General features: G+C 49.7%; 1 protein-coding gene across 1 annotated transcript; it reads left to right on the top strand.

The window, feature by feature from the left end:
• Positions 1–2,034: 2,034 nt before the first annotated feature.
• On the top strand, positions 2,035–15,192 carry Irx6 (iroquois homeobox 6). Its single transcript, XM_090357067.1, has 8 exons — positions 2,035–2,079; positions 3,110–3,367; positions 4,001–4,110; positions 4,250–4,557; positions 5,331–5,963; positions 9,321–9,427; positions 12,857–12,896; positions 15,065–15,192. Exons 1-8 carry the CDS (start codon positions 2,035–2,037, stop codon positions 15,190–15,192), a joined length of 1,629 nt encoding a protein of 542 aa, XP_090213193.1.
• Positions 15,193–16,413: the final 1,221 nt, after the last annotated feature.

Genomic DNA, 16,413 nt, shown 5'->3' with positions numbered 1-16,413 from the left:
GGGGGTGGGAGGTAATAAAGTATCAAGCACCCTGTGACCCCATGAGTGCAAAAAAGAAGAAAAAGCCTTGAGGTTTCCTGGCAGCAAGCTCCACCAGATACAAGCGGCAGCCGCTGCCTAAGACAACACCTTCCTTCCCCTAGCTGCCAGTCCCTGTGGCTGTGATTTGGAGACCCCAAGACGGACATCTCAAGGTCTAGGGACTGACCCTTCGGGGGTTCCAACCTGGAAACCCCCTCTCTAGGGACCCAGTTTAATGGACTCAGCCTCTTTCTGGATATCAGCAAGCACCACCACCCCCCCTTTCCAGGCCCATTAGTGCCCTTTTGAGGACTTCAGGAATAGGATGCGGGGGGGGGGGGGGTGTCACACCCCTGGGCCCAGCAGGGTGTCCAGGCGGAGCGCAGGGGACTGCCCTCCCTCCCAGAGCTCTGCATTGCGGCTCGCCAGCGCCACCCCCAGCGAAACACAGCGTCTGCAGCCGGGCCCCGAAGCCTTCTTCTTGCTCCCGGGATCCTCCGCAGACACCGCGGGCGGTGCGCAAGGGGCAGCCCAGCCTCGCCTTCGAAAGAGAAGCCCAGAGGTCTGAGCTCCTATTCTGCAGGTGCCATGGGGTCATACTTGGCGCTGCTCCAGCTTATCTCCTAACAGGCTTGAACCTTGGCCTGGAGGGGGTGCTGTTCGAACTCGTGGAGAGCCCAGGCGGCTGCAGCTCCGCTCCTGTCCCTCGTCCCTAAGGGTCAAGGATCCAGCAAAGGCAGGGACTCAGGAGCTGGAATTAGCCACAGAGTCTTGGGGGAGCCTGACACCCGAGCCCGATTTTCCCAAAAGATAAAGATGGGCACCCCCAGTGGATCCACAGACGCTGTTCCAAGAGCGAGGAGTCTGGTGGAAGGAAAAAAAGTTTGCTACTGTGGCCTGGTGGAGGAGGAGGAGGAGGAGGAGCGCTGGAGGCTTCTCCCCGGAGCCCCGGGCCGCGATCCTCCACCTGCCAGAACTCAGCCTCCGCCCAGCCTTCGCCCAGCCCGGCTCCCTCCCCCACCTCCCGCGTCTCAGCGCACTCAGATTCCCCCTCTCTTTCTCCTTTCCCCCTCCTCCTTCTCCCTCTTGCCTTTCTCCCCCACTTTTCCCCAGGTCTTTTCTTTTGTATTCTCTCCTCCCCTCGCCTCCCCGATTGCCTCTCGCCTCCTCGGGGCCGCAGGGGAGGAGGAGGCGAGCGCGCTGCGCCCTGGGCCTGGCGCGCGGTGCAGAAGAAGGCGTTTCTCCCGCTTCTTCTCCCGGGTAATTTGGAGAGGATCTGTGAGTGTGTCTGTGAGTGTGTGTGTGTGTGTGTGTGTGTGTGTGAGAGAGAGAGAGAGAGAGAGAGAGAGAGAGAGAGAGAGAGAGAGAGAGAGAGAGAGAGAGAGAGAGAGAGAGAGAGAGAGAGAGAGAGAGAGAGAGAGGCAGTGCGCGCGCTCGTGGCTGGGAGCTGGAGGGAAGGAGGTCGGCTGGAGCGCGGGAGAGAGGGTCAGGATCTTTGACGATCCTCCTCCACTCCACAAAGCGCCCAGAGCAAATGTGCGTGTAGGTGAGATCGCGCGCGCGTACACACGGGCTGGCTGCACTTGGTACGCTCGGTGGCCCGGGGCCTAGGGGCCCGGGGTTCCGTTTGGCAGCCCGGGATTACCGTGACGTCACATTGAGCCTCTGGCCACCTTGGACGGGGACACCCCGGGAGCCTCACAGCCCGCGCTGCGTCTCACACCGCGCGCCTTTGCAAAGCCGCGCTTTCTTCCTTTCCCTGCCCATCCATGGGCCCTTCTGTCTTCTGGACCCCACGGGCCGGAGCGGCGCCTTCAGGAGCGCAGGGCTTGGCAGCTGGGCTGCCCTCAGCTCTGCCTCCAATTGCGCCCAGCGAGACAACAAACGGGCGCTGGACATTCGCAGCGGTGTAAGGAAAGGAGACGTCACTGGGCCCGGGGCTCAGGATCTCGCAGCGGTGTTCGGACCTCGTAAGGGAACTAGGAGATCGCTCAGGACGGACAGCCAGGCGCTATGTCCTTCCCACACTTTGGACACCCTTATGGCGGCGCGTCCCAGGTAAGTAGTGCCTTGGTGAGAAATACCGGCAGACTGGGTGGAGGGGATGGCCGATACACCTATCTACCCAGCAGGCGCGCGCGCCTCTCCTTGAGCTTCGTTTGTTCTCCCGGTGACCCTGACCCGTGGGAAGTCAGAGAGAGTGAAGACCCCAGGAGATGCACCCCAACCTCCTTTAACGCCTTCGACCCGTGTTTGAGGAGGTGCTGCTCCCAATTGCATGCTGGAAATGGTGTGATCCACGCGTGGGCACTGTGGCCATATCCAGGGCGGTGGGTGGGATCTCTGTGCCAATGTCTGAGGTGGACAAGAGACTCTGGGGGGGGGAGGGGAGACCTCGAGTGCTGAGCTTTGTCCTTCTCTCTCTCTCTTTGGATCGCTCATTTGATGACCTCTTTTTTTAATCTCACTGAATCTTTGGCTAATCGAAGAGATTCGGCTTCCACTTCCTTCCTTTTTCCAAACTACAATTATAAGGTGTTGGCCAGTGACATGGGTATTCTGAGAAAATTCTGGGGCTACCTCACCACTGATCTTCAGTTTCACCCACAGAGAACCAGGTGTATTTTCTTGGGAGCTCATGCCAGCTCGACCTTTGACCCAGGTTGTGTGATCCTGGACACACATCTGCATTCTCTTTCTAGTTCTTGGATTGCCTAGGAACAAATAGGGATAGGAATGGAGGGTTGGTGATGGCTCCTGCCATTTGGGGGTAGGGGGAAGAGTGGGGGGGGGCGGTGAGCCAGAAAGAAGAGGTAATTTTGGTCTGTGATTCTGATTTGGGAGTATTCACCTGCCAGGAATCCCTTGGGGACTCTGGTGCTTTGGCAATGGTGTAGGGATGCAGTTTGGTAAGTTATGATGGAAAGTTCCTCTCCCAGAATGCTCAGCACTCTGCAGCTCTTGGTTAATTCAGAAGGAAGCAACAATCAAAGAAAGGAGCAGGCAGGCTCCTTCTGGCTCCCCTCTGACTCCTGCCAGCAAAAGACAGGAGTGCCTAACCTTTATGACCCCTTTTCTGTCTCTCTAGTTTCTGGTGTCGGCGAGTTCGAGCGCTACTTGCTGCGAATCGGCCTCTCGCTCGGCCTCTGATGTGGCCTCAGGCTCCAGTCCGACCTCTGCTCTTTGCTGCGCCCCCTACGACAGTCGGCTGCTGGGCAGTGCCCGGCCTGAGCTGGGCGCTGCCTTGGGCATCTATGGAGCACCATACTCAGCGGCCACCGCAGCCCAGAGCTACTCTGGGTACCTGCCCTACGGCCCAGAGCCCACTCCTCTGTATGGGGCGCTGGTGAGTGGGGGGGGGGGAGGAAGCCTGGGACTGCTGCTGGGAAACCTGGAGGATTAGAGAGGGAGTTGCAGTGTCAGGTGAAATCCACAGGTGATCTCCCCCAGGGCAAATCCACAAGTGACAACACCTGGGAAAGGAAATGGTAGGGAATGGATATTTTCAACTGTATATAATTTTACAATGTGCAGAATTCCCTGTTGACAAAACATTTGTGTTTTTATGAATTCTACGACGTAAGTCATTAACAAGTCTCAATCTACAGATGAGGATTTGACATTGGGGAAGTTCAGCCCCTTCTCTAAAGCCCCAACTTTACAGTAGGTCTCCCCAGACTGTGTGGGGGGTGTGGTGGAATGTAATCATCTCAGCTAATGTGTGTACTGCTTATATCATGTTATAGATTCCACCAAACCCTCTACCAGCTCATTCTTCTTCAATAACCCCAGGTACTACTGTCACTTGCATTTTACCCAGAGAGAAACTGAGGCACCATGTTGTTAAAGATCATGCCTTGGATTTCTTTATAGGCAATGTTAGCGGTGGTACTTGGATGTGAACCAGACTCAGCTTCAGAGTCTTTCCCCTGCATCCTTTTCCTCCATGTCTTCCTCAGTTCTCTTTGTCTCCTACCAGAATCCACAGTATGAATTTAAGGAGGCGGCAGGGAGTTTTACACCCAGCTTGGCCCAACCAGGAGCATATTATCCTTATGAGCCAACTCTGGGGCAGTACCAGTATGACCGGTGAGAAGTGGGGTATCTTGGTGGGGGCTTACACATGCTTCCCTGTACCCTGGATGGATGAGGGGGACAGGGCAAGAACCACACTTTCAGGCTGTAGATTATCCTTTGCCTGAACCTGAGCCAAGGGCTTCCATTCTAGGTATGGTGGAGTAGAGCTGAGTGGTGCAGGACGCCGAAAGAACGCTACCCGGGAGACTACCAGCACCCTCAAGGCCTGGCTCAACGAGCACCGCAAGAACCCCTACCCCACCAAGGGCGAGAAGATCATGCTGGCCATCATCACCAAGATGACCCTCACGCAGGTGTCCACCTGGTTCGCCAACGCGCGCCGGCGCCTCAAGAAAGAGAATAAAATGACCTGGGCACCCAAGAGCAAAGGTGGAGAGGAGAGGAAGTCAGAGGGCCCAGGGGATAATTCACTGGACTGCCTCAATGGGGACACCAAAGGTAATCACAGCCTTTACCACACACCTGAGAGGAGGGCCATCAAGCAGGAAAATCCAAAGCCTCCCAAATCTACATGCCTGGAGAGTAGATGTATGCACACAGAGAAGATGTCCATGCCTTTGCCCATGCATTTTTACTCAGAGTTTTCCACGGGATCTATTTCCTCTCAGCTTTTAATGGTCGCTTTCACTCAAGCTGAATTAGCCCCTCAGATCTTCCTTTCCATTAAGACAGCTGTTTTAGATGTCTGCCATACCCACCTCGATGAGAACGGTGTCCCTCCCCCCATCCACCTCTGCTATTTTCTCTAGTACATTCTTTTCACTAGAAAGTGTCATACTGGTGCGCATTCCTTAAATAACCAATACCTAAATGCCTAAAGGATAGCTGGCACCGGGCTGGCACTCAGGAGCACTTTGCTGGTGTTCATAATCAAGCAGTGCGCGCTTGTGGGTGCTGAAGTTGCATGAAGCTTTTTCCAGTCCTGACTCTCCAGCCTGCAAAGTGGCCTTTCCTAGGCTTGGCTGGGGCTGTACAGGAGTGGACTTGTCTCCTGAGACGCTGGCAGCAGGCAGGAGAATTCTTTCCTTGGGGCTGGCAGGCAGGCAGCCATCTCTGGGGCGAGTGTAAGGAAGGGAGAGGCAAGACTGGTGAATTATGTAGAGAACTCCCCAGGGCAGTCACTTCCCGCTAAAAGCTTCTCCGGGTCGGTCCCTTGCTGGGATTTCCCTTGGGTCCTGGGGCTTTTCTCACTTGCTCTTGATTTCCTGCAGAAGCTGCTGTTTGCCACGGGGCTCAGGGGCTCCGACTGAGTGATCTGGAAGACTTGGAGGAAGAGGAAGAAGAGGAGGAAGCTGAAGAAGAGGAGGCAGCGACCAATGCCACCGATCGACTGGCTGAGTTCCAGAAGGGCGCACAGCCTCTGCCCACGCCCTGCGCCGCGGCTGCTCGACAGAGCCGGTTGGAGAGCAGGGAATGCGGCCTGCCAGCGCCCCGCTTACGCTTCTGTGAACCCCCCGGGTCAGAAGAAGCTGACTTCCTTGGGGCGGCGGAGCCTGGGGGGGCCACGACGCTTGTGCGCTATCCTGGGGCCGAGAAACCGCGCATCTGGTCTTTGGCGCACACCGCGGCGGCCACGGCTGTGGAAGGTGTACCCGCCACCCGGCCCAGAGTACGAAGTCCTGAGGGTCATTTGATTCGGGGACAACCTCTGGGCTGTGCCAGGCGCCCCGTGTTTTCCAGAGACTCCCCATGCGAAGAATCGGCCCTCGTAGCCAAAGCCTTTGGGAACTCCACGTTTGCGTTAGCGGGGATGCCAATGAACTGTGCCCCGTGCCCGAGGCGGAGAGAACCTGCAGTGCCGTGCCAGTACCCCTCTGGAGCGGAAGGTAGTGGGCCCCTCATCCGTACTAGATGTGCCCTCCAAAAGACACCCCCCACACACACACCCGCCAGCCGGGCCCTTTACCCAGCCAGAGCTCAGTTTAGTCCTGGACTCCACAACATTTTGTCAAATTTCAGTCCCCCAGTCTCTTATTTAAAGCCACAGCGCAGCAATAGGAGTCTGCAGAGAGGGAAACCCGAGATGATGCATTCATTATCTGTCCAACACAGCAGGTGTGTGTCTCCACATCCTTCTAACTGAACACTTTGTCCCCTGTTTTTCCTTCAAAAAAAGACAATCTGGCAGTTGGTACCAAACTCTTCTAGGTCCAGGGCTTCTAGAGTCATCTGAAGGGTGGACTGAAAGTCAGTTCATAAGCCCAGCCTGCATCTGTCTGTGGCCTCACAAAAGCCTCTGGGAGTGTGTAGATACCCCAATGTACTCAACAGCTTGGAAGCTAAGGTTAGTCCTAACCCTAGATAGAGACCTTCACCCCACCTTTACCCCCAGGACTCATCTCCAAGTAGGGTGAGACTGTGAAGCTAGGGGTCTGGTGGAAGGAATTTCACCCCAGCATTTGGCAGCCTCCAGCAATTACGGTCAGATTCAGACCTTTGTAGTAATTTCTCTCAGGATTAGCTACTGGTTTAGAAAATTGAGTTACATTGTTATGTGAATTTACACTTAAGTGGTCCGAGCATTACCTCTGGCTGGCAAATTGCCTCTAGCCCTTTGCTTCCCTTCTGGTGAGACCCTGGCTGACCTCTGATTTCCTAGGAATTGCTACCAAGTGGCCTTCGGGTTTTAATCAACCTTTCCTCTCTCAGCAGGTTAGCGCAATGGCTGTGATTTGCAGAAGAACATTGGAAATGGGCCCTTTCCCTCCCATTCACCTCTACCTAAGAAGCTGGGAGACCTTGACAGGGACCAGGAGTTGTCACTTTGCCTACATGACAAACCCACAGAAACTCTCCTAGCAGCTGTCTTTGCACGCAGAGCTGGGGGTGGCAGGCAGACAGACACCTAATCAGACCCACCTAAATAGCAGGGCTCAGTGGGAAGGCTGAGACATTGCACCCACTCTTCTTATTCTCCCTCCTGCCTCTCATTGAAGGGCCTGTGCTGTCTACTCTAGCTCATCCCTTTCCTCCCCTTCCCTCACTTTGTAACTTCCTAGCAGATCTGGCCCCTTAAGGACCACAGGCATCTCCTTCCCTGCCCACCCTTCGTATCTTAAAAAAAAAAAAAAATCAGATCTAACCCAACCGTGCTGTCTGTCTGTGCCAGGGGCACTGGGAGAGGTCAAGGGAGGGAAGGGTGGAACGGATCCAGTGGTTCTGGGGACTAGGCAAAGTGGGCTGCAGACCTTAGCCTTTTTTAGCAGATGGGAGTGAAACTGGCAAGGCTAGGGCAAAGCTCAGGCTCCAGCCATTTAGCAACCAAAACTTGTACAACCAAGCTGCAGGTTCAGGCTGAGAACTCGGCTGGAGTTGGTGTTGCCAGGAGGTGGTGATAGCTGGGGGTTGTCGTCAGGATGTTTGTCTGGGGACAGCCTTTACTTTGAGATTCCTACTAGAATTGTAAGTGACTGGGAGCAAGCAAGAGAAAAATACTCTTGGTTATCCCTTGTCATACCCATTGGGAGCTTTGGAAACTGGACAACCTGAGGGGTCAAGATAAAATTACAACAGCTACTCTTTCATTTAATCTCAGTGTCAGCAAATGTTCCTAGCCCAGGCCAAGCTCTGGGAGCTGATGAGCAGGGAAGGGGGCTTTGCCTGCCTTGCCTTGTGAGTTGTGTCTGTGAGTGTGAGAGGTTTAAATGTGTCCACTCAGCACCTGAATGGAATCTGACATTTGCAGGCTGAATGAGGCTGCCTGAGGCTGAATTCTGGGTCTAAGGGCTTCCAACTTCAGCCTAGGTGGGAAGGCACTGAGGCTCACAGAGGAGGAAGCACACTAGTGGAAATCTCCATGGGGTAGGGCATGATGGAGGAGAACGGGACTGGAGCTGTGTGGTACGGTGCAACCTGTCCTGGAGGTGGCAAGTTCAAAATCAACCAGGCCATTGGTGACTGAAGTCAGGGGCCAAAGAGCCCCCCATCTTGGCAGAGTGACACTTGGGGGCTAAGGAAGAGAAGGCTGGAGTTGGAAGTTGAGAGGGTACAGAGGCAGGTCCCCATCGCCCTATCCCACCCTGCCTTGGTTTTTTTTTTTTCTACAGAAAAGATCCCAGATCATTAAAGATCATGAACTACAAAACCCCCAAACCTCTTCTTCAGATGGGAAAACTGGAGGCCCAATAGGTGGCCCAGGGAGAGGGGGATCCCAAAGGTCTGCGGTAGACCCAAGCCCTAGCTTTCCATTTGGGTCCTAAAACCCTTTTGCAGTTTCTCTTCTCCCCCCCCCCCCACCTCCTGGGGAGACCCCTCCCTGCTCTGCAAGGCTCCTAGGCAACAGCTGGTCCCCCTCCCCCTTCCAGCCTCCCCTGGGACCTTCCAGTCGCCCTCACTGACCTGAGGCTTAGGGTCCAGAAAATTAAACTGTGAAAAGATAAACATTATTTCCAGTCGGCTTTGTGGGATTAATGCTTGTAATAAAGAGCATTAGCCGGAGGTTTCTTTCAAGGCGCTCTCAACTTCACTCCCCTCTTGGGGAGCCAGGTAGGTGTCCTCTGGGGACAGTGGAGATAGCAGGGGTTTGGTTAGAAGGTCTCCTGTTTAGAGTGAAGAGCCATATTTGCCATTCCCAGAGTCAGCAGGTGGAGATGGGACACTAAGGCCCATTTTGGAGCCATCCCACTGCAAGATTCTAAGCAGGGCAAAGAATCCAGAAGGTGGGGGAGTAGGGCAGGGAATCTTGCCTTCACATTTGGAAAATAGGGTTGCCTGGCTGGCCTGCCTGGGCTTCCTGTTGCCCCAGCCCTACTATCTACCAGTCAGAAGCTGCTGCTTCTCCAGCTCCAAACCCAAAGCCGGAGCCAACAGCCAGGGATTGTCCCAAAGATCTGAGTCTGGCTGGCTAGGCTAGCTAGAGACTGCTTGCAGTGAGGAGGGCTGTGTCTCAGTCTGGAACTAGAAAGTGGCTTTACTGCTCAATTGCAGGACTCCCTTGTTATGGAGATTGGACGCTCACCCTTTCTTTGCTCCCCAGCTGTGAAATACTTAAGATCAGCCAGCTTTTCATCCCAGTACTCAAGGTCTCTTCCAGAGCAGGGGAAGAGCTCTCTGGGAAGGGCCTGGGAATGGCGTGTCTGAGCCTGTGATTATCCCAGCCAGCCTTAGGCCCCCAGCCACAATCTGTTCCCACTATCTGCCCCCACCGAGAGCCTCCTGCAAATCTCCCAATATAATCTCCCACAATCATATTTTGAATACAGTTTTGATTAAACACCAGAGCAAGGGGAGGGAGAATGCAGCCTGGCTTTCCTCAGCTGAGCCTCCTGATACCCAGCAACAGCTGGACAACCATGAGCTCCAGCAAAAGGTACAAAGCTAAACTTGAGATTTGGACCCCCCAAACTCCCTGCTGGCTAAGGTGCTCCTTCCCTTGGCTGGATAGCCTCTGAAGAAAAGGGGAATCTGCACAGGGTAAACCCGCTCCACCCAAGATCTTTGTTCTACTAGGCATCATTAGGTGTGCACCAACTCACTATGCAATCTCTGTGATTCTGTGTAGTTCTCAGATTCCATCACCAGCTCACGATCAACAGGACTGGAGCCTTTACAATTTATCAGACTCAATGGCATGCCCGTCCAGATGTTCCGACACATTTCTGTAGTGGGGAATAGAATTGGACAATAGAAATTAATTGGAGCCTGGGAAGTTCAGCATAAAACACAGGCAGGTATCCAGCAGTGGTCCTTAGTATCTAAGCTGCACTTTTATATTGTTTTAAATTGTATCCCCAAATGGTGGAAGGGGTGAGGGAATTCTCTAAGGTTTCTGATCCTTTCATAACCTACTCACCTAGGGTTGCACCACCTTCAAGTACCATCAAGGGCTAGATTTCAATATGAATTTGAGCCCTGCCCTACCCCAGCACAAAAAAAATCAATCTCCTGACCCCTGTTTTTTTTTTTTTTTAATGCCTAGCTATTTGAAGAAGCAGTGGCTTCTGCTTAGGAGTATGTCCAGCTATGAATGAGACCATGGGTGGAGGGAGATGGATATCCATGTCAGATTTCCTGCTAGAATAAAAGAAGCCAGGCTCAAAGGAAGAAGGATTCTTTTCCTCTCCTGCTAAGGCATTCTATTGTTTTAAGATGCTATGGTTTGCTTATGCAGAGTATATTTCTGAGACCCAGTGAGCTTGCTGTTTTATGCTCTAGAATCCTAGACTGCTCTCCTTCTAATGAGTGGCCAGCTGGTCAGGACTTCTGGTGTTTCCTAGACCCACTCCCATATGCTGGCAGAGATCACCCCTTACTACCACAGCCTTCATCTCCGAGACAATCCTGGTCAATATTCTGGGGATGTAGCTCTTGTTTTGAGGGGTTTTATTTTACTATTTGGGGTCTTTTCTGGTTTTCATACTGGGGATCAAGCCCAGGATGCTGCACTTGCTAGGCAAATGTTTTGCCACTGAGCTACATCTCAACCTAAGATGTAGCTCTTGGATCTCTACTACCAAAGGCAGCCCATAAATAAAGAATCATACTTCTTTGGTTGAGAGATCTACCCACAGAACAAGCATCTCAGGTAAGCTCATGGCTCTCTGATCAGTTTCCTGTGGCTGAACCTCTGGTGCTCAGACTAAGAGCTGCAGGAGGGTGTAGAATTCCTGCCTTGAGCCACAGGAGTAAATCCTGTCTCAGGAACAGGTGCAACCATATTTCCTACTGGATTTCACCTAGATTCACATTCAGTCTTCTCATCTTCAGCACTCCACCTCATCCTACATACCTGAAACTCAAGCATGCTGTTATTGAAGGAGAAAACATAAATGAACAACTACATCTCCAAACCGCTGAAGACAATTTAGGATTCCTGAATTAAACACATCTTTATTGTGCAAGAGAATTCTATCCCCAAACAAGAGTTTGCAATCAAGGATCTATATATATTTGGGCAAAGCTAACATCAGAAGGGAAAGACATTATCTGAAGCAAATGAAGCAAGCAAACACTGGTGGGGAGAGGGAGTTGGAGAGTTCTGCCTTTCAGCTGCCATGTGACATAGTTCTAGTCTGAGTATTAAAAAAGTTTTTCTTTTTTTTTTTTGAACCAAATCCCTTTTCCATGTAAATTTTTTTGGGGGAAGGGGGGTCAGGCATGGGGCTTGAATTCAGGGCCTAAGCACTGTCCCTGAGCTCTATTTGCTCAAGGCTAGCACTCCAACACTTTGAGCCCAAGTGTCACTTTCAGTTTTCTGGAAGTAGTTAATTAGAGACAAGACTTTCCTGCATGGACTGGCTTTGAACCATGATCTTCAAATCTCAGCCTACTAAGTAGCTAGGATTACAGATGTGAGCCATTCTGCCACCCCAAACCATGCTTCCCCCTAACTCAGGATTTGGCCTACTGGAAGGATTCTAAAAAAATACCAGCTGTTGTTACTCTCCTAGCCCTGCTTTCTAACTGCCTTCCATAAACCTTGAATCCCTGCTGGGTCCCCACTACTCATTATGCCAAGTCAATATCACAGCTCCCATGTGTCCTTCTTACCTAGAGCAAAGACACGGGGTCATCTGATCAGGTGTCCATTTAGGGAGAAACCTCAAACAAGCAGATTTTATGAATTGCTCACACTTCCCCTTAGCAAGATTAATGACTATCGCTTATGGTCAGTACTGGTCAAAGCTAATGACTTCAGCCCTCCACATGTTTCCTCCACATTCACTTCAGAAAGCCATTCTGAATAGCAAGACTGCTTTAATGGCCACTCAGTACTGATGATTCCTTTTAAATGCTTGTAGAGAATCTCTAAGTACCAAAAGAGAGACCCAGCCATGGGTGCCAACAGCTACTGACATTGGGAGGCCATGCAAGGGCCTAAGAGCATCGAGGCCTCTAAGAGTGGGGAATTTCAGCAAAGAATTCCTTATTGCCTTCTACTTTTCATAAACCTCTCTGCATTTCTCCTTTAAGATGTAGGCCACAGGCAAACTTGCACTACTCTTACTTCTATTCAGATAATTAATGTGTGTGTGTGTGTGTGTGTGTGTGTGTGTGTGTGTGTGTGTGTGTATGTGTTTATCTGTCATGGTGTCATGGCTTGAACTCAGGGCCTGAGCACTGCCGTTGGGCTTTTTCAGCTCAAGGCTAACACTCTACCACTTTGAGCCATAGCTCCACTTCTGGTTTTTTGGGGGGTTTTGGGGGGTGATTAATTGGAGATAGGAGTCTCATGGACTTTCCAGCACAGGCTGACTTCCAACTGTAATCCTCAGATCTCAGCCACCTGAGTAGTTAGGATTTACAGGTGTGAGCCAGCGGTGCCTGACACTTTTGTGCATTTAAAAAACTTTTTGGAGCACTTGGCTATGTTTCATAATACCCCACTATTCAGGCTGGCCCTTCTTTTGCTGTCTGGCCTTGGTTAAACATTCCAATAGCCAAGAGCTTGGCTCTAAGGAAGAATGTGGATATGAGGGTCAAATCCAGCTGTTTCTGTTCCAAGGGTTTCTATTCCTGCCCCAGGGTCAGGTGGTCCTGGGTGATGTTGAGCAAGCTCCTTAATCTCTCTGAGCCCCATTTTGTTTTTAAGCAAAACAGGACAACAGTACAATGTAACCCCTAGGGGAATGGTGAGGAAGAAGGCTGCAGGATGTATACATGCACTGAACAGAGTTTGGCCATGAACTTGATCAAATAAGGTTAGGCTTCCTGGGAAAATGAACAATAGCTTCATCTTGCCACCCATGTACTTGTTCTGATTAGTCCTCAGTTTCTACTGCATCGCCCTCACTGCCAGGTCCTGACTCTGGTCAACCGAGACACTTTCCAGATGCTGTGTAAGTGCTGATCATCTCGAAATCTGCTATGATGCTTTTGGGGGAATGAGTTCTTTGATCATTCATTACCAGCTACTATCTCAGCACACATTCCCACGTCCCATGGACCCAGGTGTGGCACGTGATGTCTTCAGTTTGGTCTCATCTTGATTGTTCAACACATGAATCTTCCTAGAAAGACTTACTTTCATTTCTGAACCATATCAGTTCTCATTTCACCCTTGCTCACTTGTTTATGGTGTTGGATAATTTTTTTTTCAGCCTCAGAGCAGAGAAATAAGTGAGGGTTGCTTTCAGAAAGGGAATTGTATGGACAGGAATGAGGTCCTAGGAGACAAGAAGGAGGTACAGAAACTGAGATAAGGAAAAGGTCTCCTTTTCCTGTGGAAGAAAACAGACTCCTAGTAAGGTTGGGGAGTCTCTCAGACCCCCTTCATCTAATTCTTAGCCATTCTTCAGCCCCATCTCATAGCTGTGACATATGAGACCCAGGGGTTTCACTTGACCCCTTTGTCAGGTGCCATTAAATAGCCTGAAGTTAAAATGTTAATTATCATTAATCATTTTTTATGAAATGGCTTTGCCAATCTATAAATCCAGCAGAGAGAGGCCTCTTTTGTGGTTCTGATGGTTTACAAAATCCTGTCTGTCAGAGAAGGCAGAGCTGCAGATGAGGTATCTTGAAAGGAGTAAGGGGTGCCTACAGTAAGGGGATATGACACAGGGTAAGAGATGTGAAGGGTCTTGTGGGAGAGCCCAGTCTACTTCATTCACTTTTTCCCATGTCCCATTCTTGGTTATGAAGATAAAATTAAACACTCCCACATCCCATGTTGAACAAACAAATGAATGAGCAAGAGGACAGGAAAGCAGAATAGGAAAAATAGGAAATGGACTGAGGAAGAGAACTCTAAGAGCAAATCAAGGATACCACAGGATCCTCACGGAATTCTCTGAAACTCTCAAAGCTGTCTGCAGAGCTGGGCATACAGACAGTATTCTAGAGAGAATACACTCCTGGTTTTCATTCAACTCTTAGAAAGGAGGCCAGTGACCTAGAAATACCTCCTCCCTAAAATAAAATGTATACATTAACCACAAGTAAAAGCTTTGTTTGTTTACATGTTATATGTGCTTGCTTTCATATCTTTCCTATAAAAGTCACATACAGATTTGAAAAGAAAAAAAAAGAGTTATATAGTACAATGTAATTAGTACAATGTAATTAGAGAATTACATTGATGCAAAAGCCCTACACAAACAGTAAGAAATTTTGTTCAATAATGTGCATGAACAAAGGCAGGTACGAAAGAGGAGAGAGATAGAAGTAGAAAGGAACAGAGAGACAAGGAGATAGAAGAGAAAGGGGGAAGGAATCATACATTTTCAGTTTACATGAATTTGTATTTTAAAACCTTCATTTTTTAGGGGCCAGGATTTTGGCCTAGTTGTAGAGTGCTGGCCTACCATGCACAAAGATTAGGGTTCAATTCCTTAGTTCCACTTACATAAAAAAAAAGCCAGAAGTGGTGCTGGGGCTCCAGTGGTAGAGCTCTATCCTTGAGAAAGCCCAAGGATAGTGCTCAGGCCCTGAGTTCAAGTCCCAGGACTGGCAAAAAAATCCTTTATTTTTAGAAAAAAATATATTCAAGTTGGCAAATAATAATGGTATATAGTTTTGTAATGCAGAAAGGTTCCTGGTTTGGGTGTGTGTCCAGTACATATTGACACCATCTTTGCAGTGAACAAACTCTTACAGATTCATGATCTTGATTAGCTTTTCCTCCCAGCCATTAGTGTAACTATCAGGGTTGGGGTGTACTGCAAGATTTGCACAGAACTAGCACATCCATAACTGCTGGAATGTTGCCTAAAATGGCTTTTAGTTGTCAAAGTCAAACCTTATCTAGGAAGATCCAAGAGGAGCCATCATTCCAAGGCTGGTCTGCTGGGAGGCAATTACAAGGACATGGCTACGTTGCCCCAACTCTAGCAGCCATTCCAGCTTCCTGTGAAACCAGCTGAGTCCCAAGTTACCTGTATAACAGTTCAACCACTTCCCTCCTGGCCCCTCCAGTCCATGGTCTTTCACTCTACCCCCCAGCATCCCTCAGATCCCATACATGCCGACCGCAAACACAGTCCCTGGCCTAATCATTTTCCTGCAGGTCAGGAGGCTGAGATTCAGGAAAGGAAGAAGTTGACTGGAGATTCTGCAGGTGATGCAGTCAGGAGTAAAAACTGCACTTCAACTTCCTCGACTGTTTTCCAGCCCTTCAACAGGAATGGAGAGTGAGGTTATTTTGGATGATACACAGTAAGATTCCACGCAGTGCTTCTAGAGACTGGGGATAAGACCATCCAGCATCACTCATATAGAATTCTGACCACATAACTGTACTTCAGGGTGTGTGTGTGTGTGTGTGTGTGTGTGTGTGTGTGTACAAAATCTTCCTTTGAAGATTTATCTTCATTTGCATAAACAATACACAATGCATTCTTCCCACTTAAAAATACAACTATATCAATTAGCACTAAATTCCAAGTGTTTATTTAAATAAATCTGGCTTCTAGCACAGAGAGACACCAAAATCGTATTCTTTAACAGAATAGAATTTTCTGACTTGTCTGACAAAGGCCAACCGAGTCTCCCCATCCTCAAGTAGCTCTCTCCCAATTACAGGACTAAGCAACTATCTCTTTCCATCTGAGTTCCACCATCTTCAACACATGGCTTCTTAGGCTAGTAAAAAAAAAAAAAGGCACAGAGAGTTAAATGAGGCCTGAAACTGACACTGATACATATCCCTTGCTCACTTCCTATTGATTAGGATTTAATCACAGGCACATCACAAACTACTATGAAACCTGGGAGGTGATGTTTAACCTGGTTAAAAAGGAAGAGGAAGCAGGACTGAGAGCTAGCCAGCTGTCCTCTCCACAGAACTGGGTGAAGAATTAGTTAGATGAAGAAATGAAAAGACTTATATAAGCATTTGATTTTTATTTTGTTTTGTTTTTGTTCTTGTTTTGTGTGTCTGTGTGTGTCATCCTGGGGCTTGAACTCAGGGCCTTGGCTCTGTTCCTGAGCTTTTGTTTTGCTCGAGGCTAGTGCCCTAACCACTCAAGACACAGCTCCTCTTTCAGTTGTTTGGTGCTTCGTTGGAGATAAGGAGTCTCACAGACTTTCCTAGCTGGCCCTGGCTTCCAGCCAAGATCCTCAGATCTCAGCCTTCTGTGTAGCTAAGATTATAAATGTGAGCCACTTGCACCTGTTGTGTGTTTTTGTGTTTTATCCCGGTCTTGTATACAGACATCAAACAACCATTTCCAGGATAGTCTATACTAAGTCAGATACTATGGGAAAAAACAAGATGAACTGACACTAAGCCAGTTGTCAAAGAGCTCAAGACTAAATGGGCAGGGCAGGAAAGGGGATAAAAACATTTATAAACAAAAGTAATTCAAAGCAGAGTGAAAAGGAATGAAGTGTAGAAAATCCATACATATGATAATC

Source organism: Megascapheus bottae, chromosome 24 (genome assembly GCF_031878675.1).
Source record: "Megascapheus bottae isolate mThoBot1 chromosome 24, mThoBot2.hap1, whole genome shotgun sequence".
Lineage (NCBI taxonomy): Eukaryota > Metazoa > Chordata > Mammalia > Rodentia > Geomyidae > Megascapheus > Megascapheus bottae.
The sequence above is the reverse complement of the archived record's forward strand: the minus strand, read 5'-3'. Positions and strand labels throughout refer to the sequence as shown.

Coding starts and splice junctions, on each gene's coding strand:
- Irx6 (XM_090357067.1), top strand. CDS start 2,035: ATGTCCTTCCCACACTTTGGACACCCTTATGGCGGCGCGTCCCAG. Junction 4,558..5,330: donor CCTCAATGGGGACACCAAAG/GTAATCACAGCC, acceptor GATTTCCTGCAG/AAGCTGCTGTTTGCCACGGG. Junction 5,964..9,320: donor AGGTAGTGGGCCCCTCATCC/GTACTAGATGTG, acceptor TTTTGAATACAG/TTTTGATTAAACACCAGAGC.